Source organism: Pundamilia nyererei, unplaced genomic scaffold (genome assembly GCF_000239375.1).
Source record: "Pundamilia nyererei isolate P.nyererei 1_Seehausen unplaced genomic scaffold, PunNye1.0 scaffold00131, whole genome shotgun sequence".
NCBI classification, from domain to species: Eukaryota; Metazoa; Chordata; class Actinopteri; order Cichliformes; family Cichlidae; genus Pundamilia; species Pundamilia nyererei.
The window spans coordinates 1,134,427-1,151,292 of record NW_005187532.1 but is presented as its reverse complement, the minus strand read 5'-3'; the positions used below and the strand labels follow the sequence as shown (position 1 = coordinate 1,151,292).

Sequence of the window (16,866 nt, the reverse complement as noted above, 5' to 3'; positions counted from 1 at the left end):
GTTGTGACACGTGTTCGAAATGCAGAGAGGTGCGCTCGATTTGCCACACGGAGCAACGCGAGAGTAAAGCACGAGGGAGGGGACCGGAAATTAAGGCCAATAACAGGTTGACTTCAGCCAAACTTTTTGCTGTTTCACCTCAAGAAATGTGGTGTCTACACAAACTCCATGTGCAGTCTTCTTCTACAGACCAGGCTCAAAGGGCTAAGGTAGACAGAGAGAGACAGAAAACTTAGGCTTTTGCACTCTAGCAGAAAGATGCACTCAACTTTCTCATGGACCTTTTAAATTTTTACTGACTAGTTATCAGAGAGTGATAGAACACTAAAATGGGATGTCTATAAGTAAAGTCCTCAGTAAAGATATGTTGACTTTGTGCCAAAGTTCCTTAGAGGTTCACCTTTTAACACCATTTGTACTGTTACTGAATTCTCTTAAGATTTCAGTTTGTTCTGTTTGATTTTCAGTTTGTTTCAAATTATATTTTTAGTAATTCAGTGTTGAAGAAATTCCTATTGTATGAAAATACAAAAGAAACTTTAGATTTTTCATGTGTTTGCATGCTACCATGCTGATGATGCTTGAATGCAGTTTGCAGTTAGGCATTTGGTTGGTGGCTGACCTTTGACCTGGGCTGTCGTTCTTGTGCTCAGTCTCAGGAGGATCGTGACACTCGGAGGTTTCAGCTGAAGATAGCTGAGCTCAGTGCCGTCGTCAGGAAGTTAGAGGATAGAAATGCTCTACTGTCAGAAGAACGCAACGAATTGGTAAAGCACACACACGCACACACACGCACACACACACAACCTTATATTGGACCCATTGTGCTTGCTCATTTCTTTATTTATCTCTTTACCTGTCATGTGGTACTTTTAGCAAACAGAATCATGGCCTGAATGCTTTGTTGTGCCAAACACATTTGTTTTACCAAGAGGAGAACTATGGCCTCTCTGTAGGCTCCTATTGTTAATCTTTTTTTTGTTTATATATATATTTTTTACATTATTATCAGAGTGGGTGTTGTGCTGAAGCAGACAGGTTGGAGGCCAGTTTGGTGAAGGTGGGGAGTCTAGGTTGATGCAAACAGGGTCTCCAACTGCTGCATCTGTAACAAAACACAAAGCACCTGAAAGACACAACAAGGCAAGATTCTCAAACATACAATTTTGTCATATGTGGGAGAAGATTGTGAGCGTATGTATGAGCAGTATGTTTCTTTTTATGTCAGTGCAGTGGTGGCCTGTTGGGTGAGTGTGGAAATTAGACTGCTATTAGATTTGAGGAGACATGAGCAGATGGTCAACAGTGCTCATTGCCGCCTCAGCAGCCCACCCACCAACCTCTGGGTATCACATGTGTCCCCAGACGTCCTATGTGTATGGTGATGTGTCCTGAACTGTAATGACTACAGTGTAATTAATGGCTGTGCAGCACAGTGAGCAAAGTCCTACCGATTGAGGCCTGTGAGGCATATATTCTCCCTCGTGATATTACGTGTGTTAGTGTTGTGCTGTCAGAAGAAGCGGGGAAGGAAAAAGCATGTAGTTCTCAGCATATAAGCCTGCAGGTACTCAAAAGCCCCCAAGGCACAGACCGGACATTTCAGTGTGGGCCTACCCACCCCACCAGGTGAAGCAGCCAAGGGGATGCAGTGCACCCCCACACAAGCACGGTCCCAACCAGAAAATGGGCAACTCCAGCACCAGGGCCCTGGACCATGCACACAAAGAGAAGAAGCCTGGAACTCTCTGGAACACAAGGAATTAAGGTCAGAAACAAACTCAGTTACTCGCCTCCCTCAATGCTACCCGGAGCATCTCCTTCCCCCTCAGAGCCCCACGTGCTCCACCTGCCAAGCAAGCAACTCAAACCAATCTTCATCTACCTCTGGTTCACCTTCTAACTATGTTCTCCTTTATTTGCAGTTACTCCACATCCGAACACACTACATTTCCCTTCCTCATGTTTCAAGTTTATTTTCGTGTTTGTAATAAAGCCTGTGAGAATCTATCTGCTGTCTCCATGTTTGATCTGCGCTTTGGTCCACGTTCACATACTGGCTCCCGGGCCCCCTTCACACAGTGAGGACTATGTGATGTATTTGTTTCCATATCTAATTCACTTACATCAGCTAAGATGCACAGCTTGGCTGAGGTTGGGATATGTCAACTAAACCATGTGGATAGGTCTCTGCCAGGCACGTGCAGAGGGGGGGGCTAGAGGGGCTTGAGCACCCGCCCCTTTAAACCTCTGCACGGCCCTGGTCTCTGCCACAACCTCTGAACAGGTGTACAAGACCATATATGGTAGTGTGTATATAGTTCTCAGTAGAGTTACCTCTGCAGTGTTTGCATATGCTAGAGTCTGCAAGACCTTTGTGGAACATCCTTTGTCCTGTATAGTTTGTTCTATGGAGAGCTTTGTATTGTATGAGTTGCTGCATTACAAAAGCTTTTTCCAGATGTGTTCTCCCTGCTGCCCCGTCATACCACTCTCACAGAGCGCTGTTTTGAAAAGCACCCTGAGTGACTGTGCATGCACTTCCCTATAGATTCCCCGAACATAAAAGGCAAATAGCTCCCACTGTATTGGCTGCTATGCTGGAGATAGGGGTAACAGAAGAATCCCACAGTTCCTGGTGTAACCCCATAGTTCTTGTAGTTCCTGTGTGGATTATCACAAGGTAAATGAGGTATCACAGTTTGATGCTTATGCCCTGGGTCGATGAGCTCCTAGACTGGTTAGGTACTGCATATATCCAGGGGATAGATCCTTGTCTCCAGAGTCTAAGTAAAACGGGCCTTCTCCACTCTGTATGGTTTGCACGAATTCATCACACTTCTGTTGTTCTGAGCCCCAGTCACCTTTCTCATGGACCAAGTGCTGCATCCAAACACTTCATATGCTGCTCCCTACCTGGATTAGATTATGATCCATAACAACATCTATGTGGAGCATGTGCCGGTGGTCCTGGAGTGCCTGAGGCAGGGCTGACGGCCAACCGGAAGAAGTGTGTGGTTGGACAGACAGAGGTACAGTATCTGCAGTACCACCTGGGAGTTGGATAAGTGTGTCCACAGATGGAGAAAATACAGCTATAACATCCTGCCTGCGTCTCATGACCAAAAAAGACGTGAAGTGGTTTTTTTGGGCTGGCTGTTTGTGTCTGGCTTCATGAAGCTGACCAACACTTTGGCTGATCTCACTTGAGAACGTGCACCAGAGGATGGGTCAGTGCCAGGCAGCATTTGACCTGGTCAAAGAGGCTTTTTGTGGGGAACCTCTGCTCCACACCCCTGACTTTTCCCTTTCTTTCATTCTGCAGATGGATGCCTCAAACTGGGCTCGGGGCTGTTTTGCCCCAGCAGGTAAGGGGGGTCGACTGCCCTGAGACAGAGGCCATATACAGCACAGTGGAGAAGGAATGTCTGGCAATTTGGTGGGTGGTCGACTGCCTTCGTTATTATCTCTTGGGATGTTCATTCAGACCAAAAACTGTTGCAATAGCTTCACCGCATGAAGGATCTCAATGTCTGGATCACCCAGTGGTATCTGGCTCTCCAGCCATTTAAGTGAAAGGTGCTCTATAGGCTGGAGGCACAGGTGGTCATGGCTACGTGGCGAGTTCTGGCCTGCGGCTCTGCTGGAAAGGAGATGCTGTGCAGCGGGCTCGGAGGCAGTTCCATGAGGGCTGGCAGAGCAGTTGGGACTGATTGTTTAATCGTGCGCTTTCTATTTTAGTAGACAGCTAGGACCGGAGGAGGTGACCTGAACGGAGTTGATCCAGGTGATTGTAAGGAGCTTGGAAAGAAAAGCATCTGTACTTCTTCAAGTTGCTTGAAGACATTTCACCTCTCATCTTCAGTTCTAGGGTAGATGGTGGAGAGTCCCAGATTTAATTAATGTCACCTGACCGTACTGGAGTGGTGGAGCAGTTCTGAAAATTACAATTCAAAGGCAGAACTGCTGATTTGCTTCAGCTGATGGAGTAGTATAATATTAAGAGTGTCTGTCCTCAGAAAAGAGGTTTGTGAGTTACCACGCAAAAGTAAACATCAGCAAATAAGCTTACTGTATGGTCTGTATTTCCAGTTTGAATTTCTCTAATATCTACATTGTGTCTGATTGCTACTGCTGGTGGTTTGATGACAATGACAAAAGCAACGGGGGAAGCAGACAGCCCAGTCTGGTGCCCCTCTGTAGATTGAAGCTGGGGAGTAAGGTTGTTTGTCCTAGCTGATGTGCTTGGAGAGGTGTATGAATTTCCAGTTTACCTGGTCAAATGGTTTCCTTATGTAGGGTCCTTATGTTGGCTGGTTTAAGAAGTACACTGACAATGGCAGAGTTCATTCTGAATTTGGTTTACCATTCTGAAAAAAGTGGGTGCCAATGTTGATGAAACTTTGCTGGAAAAGCGTCTCGACCTGGGGCTTTATTGTTTGGGAGATGCTGTAGGGTTTTGTGAAATTCAGACACTGGAGAGGTGAATCCAGAGCTGTCATTTGTTAGCCGTTTAGTTTCAGTGGATTTATATTGTTAAGAAATTCTTCAATGTCAGCATGGATTAATCTGGGGTGAATATACGTTTCCTAATTATTTGTTGTGGAGTACTGTTCTCCGTTGAATCCTTATAGATGTTTTTTCTTAATTTATCTTTAACTGGTTAGTAAGGAATTTTCCGGATTTATTGCCATGTTTAAAGTTCTTCAAACGCAGCATTTGTGTCAGAAATTGTGTTTTATTATTATTAATTATTTCATTTAACTATAGTTTTAGTTTTCTCAGGTTGTTAATTGCATGTTAATAGGGAGCTTCTAATGATTACATTTTCGGTTCTATTTTATTTGTGTATTATTTTCTTGTGACGAGATCTTATTTTGTCTTTCCTGATTTTCAAAAAAACACCGTTATATTCCTGGAAGGTCATTATTATCTTTCCCACTCTGATGTCCACTGATATGAACACCAAACATCGCAAAGACCAAAATCACTCATGTGTTGTTTGAGAATGTCGGTAGACTTCCAGTTCCTTTGACTCACAGCTGTACTGAGCATATCAATTTGTGGATTAAATACCAGGTTGACGTCTCCTCCTATTATAGGAGTGGTGTCAGAGTGATCTGAAAGTGAAGTGAAGATGTAATAAAAAGGAGGGCCTATCAACATTTAGTGATCCATATTTTGAAAACATAAATTAAGTATTATAAATCCACCTTCTGGATCTGTAATACTGTTGCTAATGGTCAAGTTTATTTCTCTGCTAATTAATATGGCTACATGTCTTTGTTTTACCGTATTTACCGCACTATAAGGTGCACGTAAAATCCTTAAATCTTCACAAAAAATCGACAGTGCGCCTTATAATCTGGTGCGCCTTATGTATGAATTTTGATTTGTGCTTACTGACCTCGAACCGGTTTTATGTGGCACACTGTGCTCAAAAATCTGTCAAAAAAAGATTTTTAGTGCCACTTTTTGGAGCATTACGGTTACTGTTGCCAGGAGCCTCGCGGAGTAATACGTACTGTGCTTCAACACAACATTACCGTGTTGTGTGTGTATAACGACTCCAAAATGGCACCCGCGAAGAGACACGCTTACGAAGCGGATTTTAAACTTCGAGCAATTAGTTAAGCAAAAGAGAATGGAAATAGAGCAGCTGCGAGATAATTCGGCATTAATGAGTCGATGGTGCGCAAGTGGAGGAAGCAAGAAGATGACCTAAAACAAGTAAAGAAGACCAAAAGGAGTTTCCGAGGGAACACGGCGCGATGGCCGCAGTTAGAGGACAAAATTGAACAGTGGGTTATTGAACAGAGAACAGCAGGTAGAAGTGTCTCTACAGTCTCTATTCGACTCAAGGCAACAGCGGCACGTGACGTGCAGATCAACAACTTTCGAGGGGGACCTTCTTGGTGCTTCCGTTTTATGAAAAGGCATAATCTCTCAATCCGCACAAGAACTACTGTCTCACAGCAACTGCCAAAGAAAAGTTGGCCATTTTCAGCACGTACTGCCAGAATGAGATCACTGAAAAGAAGATCCGGCCAGAACACATCACTAGCATGGACGAGGTCCTCCTCACCTTTGACATCCCCGTGAACCGTACTGTTGAGAAAACAGGGACCAGTACAGTATCTATACGCACCACAGGGAACGAGAAGTCATCCTCCACTGTAGTTCTGGGCTACCAAGCTAATGGCCAGAAACTACCACCCATGGTCATTTTCAAGAGGAAGACTTTGCCAAAAGAAAAGTTTCCGGGCGGCATCATCGTGAAGGCTAACTCAAAGGGCTGGATGGACGAGGAGAAGATGAGCGAGTGGCTGAGTTTATGTCAAGAGACCGGGTGGCTTTTTCCACAAATCTCCGTCTCTTTTGATCTACGACTCCTTGCGCGCCCATCTCACCGAGGCTGTCAAAACCCAAGTGAAGCAAACGAATTAACATTCTATGTGACAAACCTCAGAGCGTTCATGTTTAAAGTAACTGGTGGGGTGTTGAATGTTCGCTAAATCGCTGTGTGTGTGTCTGTCTGCTTGTGTATGTACCTGTGCTGTGTGATTGTGAAGTAAATCACAGCATTGGAGGCAGAGCAAATACAATGAGTGCAGAGAGTAATGGTGTGAAAACTGAGATGTGCAGCCACCAATGAACCATTCGCAAGTGACGTTATATCAACAACAACAAACAAATAGAGGGGAATTTAAGAAAAAACAACACGAGAAAACAGGCTGTGGTCATTAAACCAGCATGAATTGTTCTGTGTAGACATGTCTATTAAACAGGGGAAAGGATATGGAAAAGAATGAGAAAGAGGCCTTAGTATAGCTACAGATGGTCTAGTCACGATAAAGCTGCCACTGATGCACAGTTTATAGACCACGGTGACAGCTCGGGAGCCTCCGTGGATGAATTTCTTGCAGATCAGGAACAGGACTTTGCATTGCTCCAGGATCTCTTTGAGAAACCGAAGTTTGTTGCTGTCAGCTCCCAGCCATGGCTCTACACCAGCTCTTTCTGTTTAAAGTTTTCCAATTTGGACACAGTTGGTCTGGGTCTGCGTCCATCAGCTTGCTTACGTCCCAGATGATGGACATAATGGAAGCTGATGTTTTACCATGTGGAGTTTGAGGTGGATCTAGATGTAATGTCTCACTGTAGTTTGCAGGTCCTTTGCTGCCTTCTCTAGGATGCCTCCAGGCCTAGCATGCTGCAGGCCTGGAGCTCGACGACAGTTTCCTTGATTTTTTTAATTTTCGTCTGAGATCTGGGTCATACCGTCGCTGAGGGATTACCCCGACTCTCCCCGGCCACAGCAGTGAGTGTTTTCACCTGCAGCTGGCTGAACTCCACGGACTTACGCAGCACCTGAAAGTCTTTATGCAAGATTTCCAGTGGGGGCAGGTATATGTCAAAGCTCGATGGGTTTTTTTTATCTATGGACACCAAAATCTCCATCATGTTGCTAGTCTGAGGAGAAGCCCGTTCCAAACATGTTTCCTTTGCTGCTGGATGGAGTCAGTGTCTTGTTTCCCCATAACAATGGACCTGAAACACTTGCAGGTAAACTGCTTCTACTGTCCCGGTCTTCTTTGTGGTCCTCCAGAGTGCTTAAGTTGGTTGAAACACAGTTTTCAAGCTGTATAGGAGTAAGTTGGCAGAGAAAGCTAGTGACTGAAATGTTCTCAATCAGTAGCACGCCGGGTCTCGTGTTAGCTCCTCCTTCCCTTTATTGTCCTAACTCTAACCCAGGCTGATCCTAACTAATAAGGCAGCTACACCTGTAGAGGGTAATGTTGAGTAAATTAATTGTTACATTCCACCTTATGCAGCTAATGAACCGCAACTCATGCAGTGCCTCTCCAGCCCAGGAAACAAAATATGGAGCTTGAAATGAGACAGTAAGCTTAATGGACTCCAATCATAAGAACTACAAACACTGTAGGGCACTGTCACCCTAATGTTATCTTACCTGGGGCTAATGAATTACTTGATAAAATCCTTGTCCTCTTCCTGCCTGTATGTTTTTATTTTTCGTGTGTTCTGCAGTTGAAGCGCCTGAGAGAGGCCGAGAGTCAGTTTCTTCCTCTTCTGGACAAGAACAAGCGTCTGAGCCGTAAAAACGAAGAGCTGGCTCTAGCGCTGCGTCGACTCGATAACAAGCTTCGCTTCGTCACCCAGGAGAATCTGGAGATGGTAACTATGGTAACCTCTGACTCTAACACACCCTATTCTGTATCAGTCAAACTGGTGATGGTGTTGGAATTGATGTGATGTCCAGCTTCCACACACAGTTACTGCTTTTTACCAGCAGGTGTCAGGATTCACTCACACTTCAGGGTTTAGGTACTTCATTGACAACCCAATTACAAGACTGAAGTTTAATTTGTCATTTTATTTGGATCTTTCACCTCTTACACCAATGATCCAAAAGATTGAATGATCCCGATTGTTAACCAGGACGCTGCTGGAAGGCTCTCGGCCACGCTTGACCCTGGCAGGACTCTTGGTGTCTTGTAGAATAGAATAGATCTGTATTGTCACTGTTACAAGAACAATGAAACACAGTTTGGCATCTCTCCGTTGGCAGGATGTAGATTTACATTCAGTTTTTGGATAGGAGAGGAAGATAAGACAGACATAAGTTTAAGGGTACCTACTGAGGGAGTGTGTGTAACACACAATAGCGTAACACAGGCTACACAGTAACACAGGCATTTACACAAAAAAGATATGTACAAGTTATACATACAAAGGAGTACATACGCATACACACATACATACCTACCTATATACACAGATATATACACAAACATATACACAGATATATACACAAACATATACACAGATATATACACAAACATATACACAGATATATACACAAACATATACACAGATATATACGTACATTTTAACAATTAATGTAAATCTATCTCATATACAGGGACGCCTCTGAAACAAAGTGTCGTCCATTCTTCAAATTTCTGTCCCTGGATAAATGAAAATATTCTGAATTTTAGGAAATATTGTCGCAAGTTAGAACGTTTATGGAAGGCTTCCAAGCTCGAGGTTCATGGGATACATCTCAAGGAATCAATTTCCTCACTTAATGACATGATTAAAAAATGCTAGAACTGAATTTCAAAAAAGAACCATCCCAAAGTGTTGTTTGATATTCCTCATGTACCAGTTTCTACTAAATCTGATTGTAATGAATTTTTGAACTATTTTGTAAATAAAGTCGCTGCCATCAGGTCTATTATCTCTCCATCATCCTCTCAGTATCACACTGAAAATATCAAAATGATCATCTGTGTCAAAGATCTTGGAAAAAACAGTTGCAGAACAACTGAAGAACTTTTTGGAGAAGAACAATGTTCTGGACATTTTCCAAGTCTGGTTTCCACAAATTGCACTCAAGTCAAACCACTTTACTTACAGTGTGTGGTGACATGTTGATGGCAGCAGACTCTGGGGAGTGCTCGTACTGGTTATACTGGTTCTCTCCTCAGCTTTTGATGCTGTTGATCACAGCATCATGATAAATAGGACTTGTTTGGGATTACTGGTGTTGTTTTAAAATGGTTTATGTCGTATCTATCTGAGAGATCTTTACTGTCTGTATGAATCATGTGTTGTCTGAAACATCAGCTCTGCCTTCTGGGGCACCTCAAGGATCTGTTTTAGGTCCGATTCTCTTTTTGCTGTATATCCTCCCTCTAGGCCACATTATCATCTCCGTGCTGATGACATTCAGTTATACTGTTAAGCTTCTGAGTTTTATGAATTGCCTTGTTTAAATAATTGTCTGTCAGAAATCAAACAATGATCAAATGACAATTTAATCACAACTTTGATTTTTGGTCCTGACCATATAATCTCAGAAATTAAGCAGCATATCAGTTTTTTACGCCCTTCTGTTCAATCGAGTCTCAGAAACTTGGGCATCATATTTGACAGTACAGTGTGAATCTTTCCAAACAACTAGTCCAGAACTGTTTTTATCATCGAAGAAACATTTGTCAACTCAGACTACTGGTGTCAAAGACAGAACCTGAGATGATTCATGCTTTTATTTCTTCTCGTTTGGATTATTGTAACGGTCTTTGTGCTTCCAACAAATCTGCTCTGGATCGCCTTCAAACTGTACAGAATGCTGCGGCGAGACTTTTAACTGGCACTGACAAGAGGTCACACATTACTCCAGTTCTGGCTTCTCTTCACAGGTTGCCAGTAAATTTTAGGGTTCATTTTAAAATTTTAGTCGTAACTTTTAGAGCTCTGCATGGTGAAGCTCCCCAGTCCATCTGACCTGTTGAAGCCTCATGCTCCATCCCGAGCACTTAGGTCTTCAGGTCAGAAGTTACTGTTGGCCCCATGTACTGGGTTCAAAACAGGCACCGAGGCTGTGGAACTCTCTTCTGTTGGCTTTACGGTGTTTAGACTCCATTGACTCTTTTGAAAAGCAGCTGAAGGCATTTCTATACAAGCTTTTAATTCGTTTTCTCATTGTTTTATATTATTTTATTTAGCACTTTGTGATTTTTATCTGTGAAAATACATTTTACTTACTTTTACTTACTTACTGTAATGGAAATTACACTAAAGCAGAAACTGTTATAGTTAGGGCTGTGCGATATGACCAAAATCTCATATCCCTATGTAAGACAAAAATTTAACATTTTCTGTAAATTCTGAGAATCTCGGTCCACTCAACTTGCGTGAAGTGTTTTCAGCTGGGCGTCGTTTACCTGGAGTCGAGTGTTACATAAGTTGAAACGGATGCAATTTTCTTTATGGGCTCTTTCTTAGCTTCTCGTCCGCAAACACTCTTGTCCGAAATACTTTGCAGTTTATTTTGAAAAATCTCAACAGGATCTTCAGCTTTATTGTGAACGGTTTATGTGGAAAATAAACAAGCCACACGATGGTTTTACCATCGTTGTTGCTAATGACAACGCATAAAAACAGTCACTTGTCCACTGTAGTGTGGTTATATTAAATATAAGAGAAAAATAGAGCTTTGGGAAATTCTACCGTGACCATCAAAACCATGAAAAAATATTGCTGTAAACTGTTTATTTTACCACAAAACAAACGATAGCGTAATATGAAACCATAGACGTTTTTATATCGTTACATCGAACAGCCCTAGTTATAGTATACTTTATTCAAACACAGTGAAACAGTGCTGCATCAGCTGCTGAGCATTTCTTCCACATCTATTCAGTTTAGTTATATTTCTATATGAAGGAAAAGACAACCCATCATGGCCGAGCACTTGGTGACAGTGAGCATGAAAAACCATCAAACAGCAATCGAATACTTTAGCGTACCATTGCTATGGTAACAGCCATGCTTTTGTGGTCCACAGAGGAGGCCAAGTTCATTAAATGATCTGGACCGCAGCCACTCCACCAGTTACCATGGTTACAGTCAGGACGAGAGAGAGATGGAGTTTCTGCGGTTACAAGTCCTGGAGCAGCAACACATCATTGATGACCTGTCCAAGGTACCCATACCACTGATTCAGTTCAATTCAGTTCAGTTTGTATAGCGCCAAATCACATCAGGAGTTGCCTCAAGGCGCTTTATGTTGTAAAAGAAATACCCTACAATAATACAAATAAACCAGAGTAAATCTCAACAATCATATGACTGCCTATGAGCAGCACTTTGGCGAGAGTGGGCAGAAAACACTCACTTTTGATAGGAAGAAACCTCCAGCAGAACCAGGCTCAGGAAGAAGCCAAAGATTAATAATAACTAGTAATTAAATGCAGAGAGTTGTATAAAAACAGTGAGTGAAGAAGAAACACTCAATGCATCATGGGAGTCTCCCAGCAGCCTAAGGGAGGATTCAGGGTCACCTGGTCCAGCCCTAACTATATGCTTTAGCAAAAAGGAAAGTTTGAAGCCTAATCTTGAAACAATCCAGGGTCTACCCTGTCTCCTGCCCTAAGACAGCTGCGATAGACTCCAGCCCCCCCTCCCCCCACGACCCTGAATTGAATAAGTGGAAGAGGGGGATGGATGGATGGATGGATGGATGGATGGATGGATGGACACACATAAGCCCATATGTGTTCATTCATAGTTTTGATGCCTTCAGTGAGAAACCACAATGTGAAAAAACCCATTAAGTGAGCAACTGTGTCCATACAGACGACAAGTAATACTGTTGCTGCTCCTACTAGTACTACACACACTCACACATTTATACTTGTACTACAGTTCAGTACTTCACTGTAATAAGACTGAGTTTGTGTTTACAGGCTCTGGAGACAGCTGGTTATGTGAAGAATGTGATTGTAAGTATTGAATCGTAATACAGTTGTTGGTGTGTCCTGTGTGATGGATTGTGAGCTTTGTATCTAACATGCATAGAATCAGTGATAACCCTGAGAGTAAGATCTTTCTGTTAATAGTGAAACATGCTGCTGTCTGTCTGTCTGTAGGAGAGAGACATGTTACTGAGGTACCGGCGTCAGGAATCGGGGAGGAGGAAACGGACCTTCAGAGCCTGCAGGGTGAGGCCAGGCCTGTACCCCGATATTTCTTTGTTTGTGTGTGACGAAGCCAGGTTAATTCTTTAGCGAGCTGTTTACCTATTGAATCTCCATGAAAACCGAGGCTGACCAGCTTACCTGATCAGAAGCAGGTGACCCTCAGCATTTCTTTCATGTGCAGAACGCTTTCAGTGTTTTGTGTGCAGCTTGTTCCTGAAAGCAGCAAATGACGCCCTGCTGCAAAGCTCCAGCAGCTCAGACTGAATGTGCATCCCATTACGTAAAGTGAAGTTGGAGCACGTCTTTTATAAGTCATTTTTGGACCTCCAGTTTTGGTCCACTGAGAGGGTCCACTGTAACACCAGGTGACAACTTTTTTTTAAATGTCTGCTTAATGTTGTCGTCAGTAGAAACGACGTGTAGGGGCTATTTATGGCACATTGAGGAGGATGGAAACCTCAACGTTTACATTTGCTGGAAACCCACAAACACAGACCAGTACCTACTCCCCACTTGACTTCCACCACCCTCTGGAACACAAACTTGGGGAAATCGGGATCCTGCAACCCTGGAAAAACATCCCCTCTAAGCCAGAAGGGGAAACAAAGGAACACACATGTAAAGAAAGCTCATAAACATGTGGTTATCCCAGCTGGGCTTTCATCAAATCAACTAAGATGCACAGCAAAGACGGTCAAACACCAACTAGAGAGGATCAGAAGGACAAACAGAACAACTGTCATCCCTCATGTGGCAGGTTTATCAGAGAAACTCAGGAGAGTCTTCTCCAAGCACGACATCCCAGTGTACCCAGCCACACACTCAGACACAAACTGGTTCATCCCACACACAACCTCAACAATGTAGTGTAGCTGTACAGTGTAGGGAGGAGTGCTCAGACCTCTACACTGGAGACACCAAACAGCCACTTTATAAACGCACAACATAGAAGAGCCACCTCCACGGGACAAGACTCGGCTGTACTAAAGGACAAAGGTCACTGCTTTAAGGATGCAAATGTTCACATGTTGGACAGAGAGGACAGGTTTGAAAGACGAGTAAAAGAAGCATCTGTGTCCACTGTGAACGGCTATCTTTGAACAGAGGGCGGGGCTTACCACACCAACTGTCTGCCATCTATAATCCAGTTCTGAGATCCTTCACAGAGACCTTAACGCCCACTCACATGGGTGAGTTGATCTCAGTAGGTCACATGACTCACGATGGTTCAGCTAAACCTCTGCTAATAGCAACTACACCTTTTTTCACACTTTGGCTCCTGTGATGAGGGTAATGATCAAATAAGGGACACGCCACTATTTGGTTTTACAGCTGAAGAAGCGTCTTGGATGAAACTTGAAACATCTTCAAGAAACTTAAACGAGTCCAGTCGCTTGTGTTTTTACAAGCTCCTTAAATTAAGTCACCATGGTGACAGACATTCAGTGTTTTCTGAATAATGATTGAAATATTAAAAGGTCACAAACTAAACGTCGTTTACTAATTCAGAGTCTTCTCCTGTCACAGCTCCAAATTAAATTAGCTTTGACCAATCAGGTTACAGCCCAGTCATCAGATTTCGATGATTTCATGTAAACATACTGAGAGCTGGTTGGACCAACTCTGGTCAGCTCTTCTGGACCAGAAATCAGATCTCTGATGATCTGTAAAGCATCCTGAACTGGGCGTGATGTAGAAAAATGGAGGATGTCTTGATGGTGTTATGGCACTTTGTGGTGGGTTTTCAGAACTACGTTGTGTCTCTGTGTGTTGCCTGCAGGTCATTGAGACGTTTTATGGCTATGATGAAGAGGCGTCTGTGGATTCTGATGGCTCGTCTTTGTCCTTTCACACTGACAGAACTCCAGATACTGAACCAGATGAGGTACGCACACACACGTACACACACCCACTGTTTCCAAAGGTGAGGACATCCAAACGTGTCCTTAAGTCCAGTGGGATGTAAAAGGAAACAGCTGGTAGTTTCTGACTCTTGGAACAGACAGCGCTCAGCCTTTGATGGAGAGCCGACAGAAAGACAAAACCTTCAAAGATCCACCTTTGCTAGATTTTAAATAATAATTCATATAGTAACAACAAAACATCCTTCAGGTACTTTAAGTTGTAACCTGCTTAAGCTGCCAGTGTCTATAACAGGGGTGTCCAACTCCAATCCTCGAGAGCTACAGTTCTGCAGCTTTTAGATGCATCCCTACTCCAACACAGCTGAATCAGATGGTTGGATTACCTCTTCAGCATCCCATCAAGTTTTGCAAAGGCCTAGGAACAAGCCATAAATTTGATTCAGGTGTGTCGGACCAAGGATGCGTCTAAAAACTCTCGAGGACTGGAGTTGGACACCCCTGATCTATAAACAGTTAACTGCATCAGTCCTAATAGAGTCATTAAATTAAAAACAGAGCTGAGTTTATTTCTGAAATAGCTTTTAAATCTGAAGTGGCACGATATTAGCCATGTTTTTTATATGTCCAGCAGCGACTTGCAAGTGTCTGATTGGCTGATATGTGTGTAGTTGTGCATGATTGGTTGTGCTATCTGTATTACGTTTCATGATGACAGCAACAATGAGAGCTTGAGACTGTTTCAGTTACTGCTCTGACTCGCTGGTCTGAAGTTGGGGTTTTGTGTGTTTTAGTTATGCGTGCATGAGGAGGCGGAGCTTCGTTACCGTCAGCTGACTCAGGAGTACCAAGCGCTGCAGCGAGCGTATGCTCTGTTAGCGGAGACGAGTGGCGGAAACTACGATGCAGAGAAGGAGATCAAGGTGACCCCGGTGGGGGCACAGAGGGCTGCATTAGCTGCAATGAAGCAAGGCACTAACAGGTTGACGGTTGTATTCTTTGTGTTTCAGACCAGAGAGCAGCTGCTGAGTGAGATCAGTCGATACCAGAGCAGAGTTTCAGATCTGGAATCAGCGCTGAAGCAGCAAGGACTGGTAACATGCAAAACTGTTGAGTTTCTAAAACGCAGAAAAATTACAGAAGGATAAAACCAAGAGGAGGCAGGTGAATGAGAATATTATCTGCATTCTGATTGGTTCTAGGCTAGAATCCTGCAATAAAGGGGTGTGTCTTCAAGCTAATCAAAGAACCAATCAGAGCCATACAGAGGTAGAGTAAACTACAGTTGTACTCCATAGAGAGCCAGCAGGAGGCACAGCTGTGATACAGTCTCCACTCACAGTGACAGGCAGGTCGTAGCTCCTCCTCGAGCTCTGACCTTAACGTCTGGAGAAAGAGGCAAAACCTTCATGTTGGTGCTTGGTGGGTGTAAAACCTCCACATCCAACAATTTGGTGTGTCCAAAGCGCTGTTTTTCCTGTAGGTTGAACCTCTACTGCACATGCCCAGAGTTACACAACATTACAGCTCCGTCAGCTGCCATTTCTGCTGGTGCAAACGGTTGGAGAGGTAGTTCAGGAGAGCACGCCCTGACTTTTCTTTTTCTTTTTCTCTCATAAATATGGATAAAGGTGAGAGGAAATCTTTGAATGCTTGACCAGATCCATGTTCATCCTGAAGATCTGTTAGACCAGGGGCCAGCAGCCTTTCTGATGAGTGCCATCTAAAATTTCCTCAGAAGTCAATGTGCATTAGCAATAAATTTAATAACGCTCTATATGAACAGTTACACGCTATATAGAACAACTTTATAGAACTAGAAAAATTTGCATTTCCTGCGAAAATGCTGTGTGGATGCTGTAACGCTGAAGCTGTCTGCTGAAAATAGCTGAAAAGTTGCACCAATGGTAATAACTTTGCAAAAGCATAGGAACTTAGCAAAAATGTAATTACTTAGCAGAACTGCAATAACGAAGAGGAAAAATAATACTTGGCAGAAATATTTTAACCTAGAAAAAGTTGCATTTCCTGCGAAAATGCTGCATGAATGCCGTGTAGGGGAATCTGCTAAAAACAGCTGAAGAAGTAAAACTATGTCCTGAAAGGAGGTGAAGAAACTGAAAAGAAACGGAATGTTGTGCTGCGGAAGTTTCTGCTAAAAAACAGCTGAAGAATCTGGAATTTTTCCCGAAAAGGAATGAAAAAACTAATAATTCTGCTGAAAAGGGGTGAAGAAGCTGAAATTTGTGTTGATAAGTTTAACTGTTACCTGAAAAAAATGTTGCCATAGGCGGGATTCGAACCCGGGCCTCCCGCTCTGAGAACGGCTACTCATCTCACTGAGCTAAAACACAGTTCACCCTGGCAAGCAAAATCAATGACCACACTGATAATTTGGTCCATTCGTTTCAATGGGACAAAAAAATTGCATAAAAATGTAATATCTCAAAAAGTATATGAGCACCAAAAGTCATAGCAGGAAAGAGCAGAAT

The 16,866-nt window shown here is 43.2% G+C and overlaps 1 protein-coding gene across 3 annotated transcripts in view; it reads left to right on the top strand.

Annotated features, from left to right (window-relative positions):
- Positions 1–16,866, top strand: part of LOC102196193 (janus kinase and microtubule-interacting protein 3-like) — a 29,195-nt gene that overhangs the window by 8,648 nt on the left and 3,681 nt on the right. For 2 of the 3 annotated variants that reach the window (XM_013913414.1, XM_013913415.1), the window contains exons 6-13: positions 654–767; positions 8,053–8,208; positions 11,378–11,515; positions 12,279–12,314; positions 12,462–12,533; positions 14,293–14,397; positions 15,169–15,297; positions 15,385–15,468. In XM_013913414.1, the coding sequence (XP_013768868.1) occupies positions 654–767; positions 8,053–8,208; positions 11,378–11,515; positions 12,279–12,314; positions 12,462–12,533; positions 14,293–14,397; positions 15,169–15,297; positions 15,385–15,468 (834 nt within the window). The remainder of the gene's footprint in view (positions 1–653; positions 768–8,052; positions 8,209–11,377; positions 11,516–12,278; positions 12,315–12,461; positions 12,534–14,292; positions 14,398–15,168; positions 15,298–15,384; positions 15,469–16,866) is intronic. The other variant, XM_005743400.1, reaches the window with a different exon arrangement.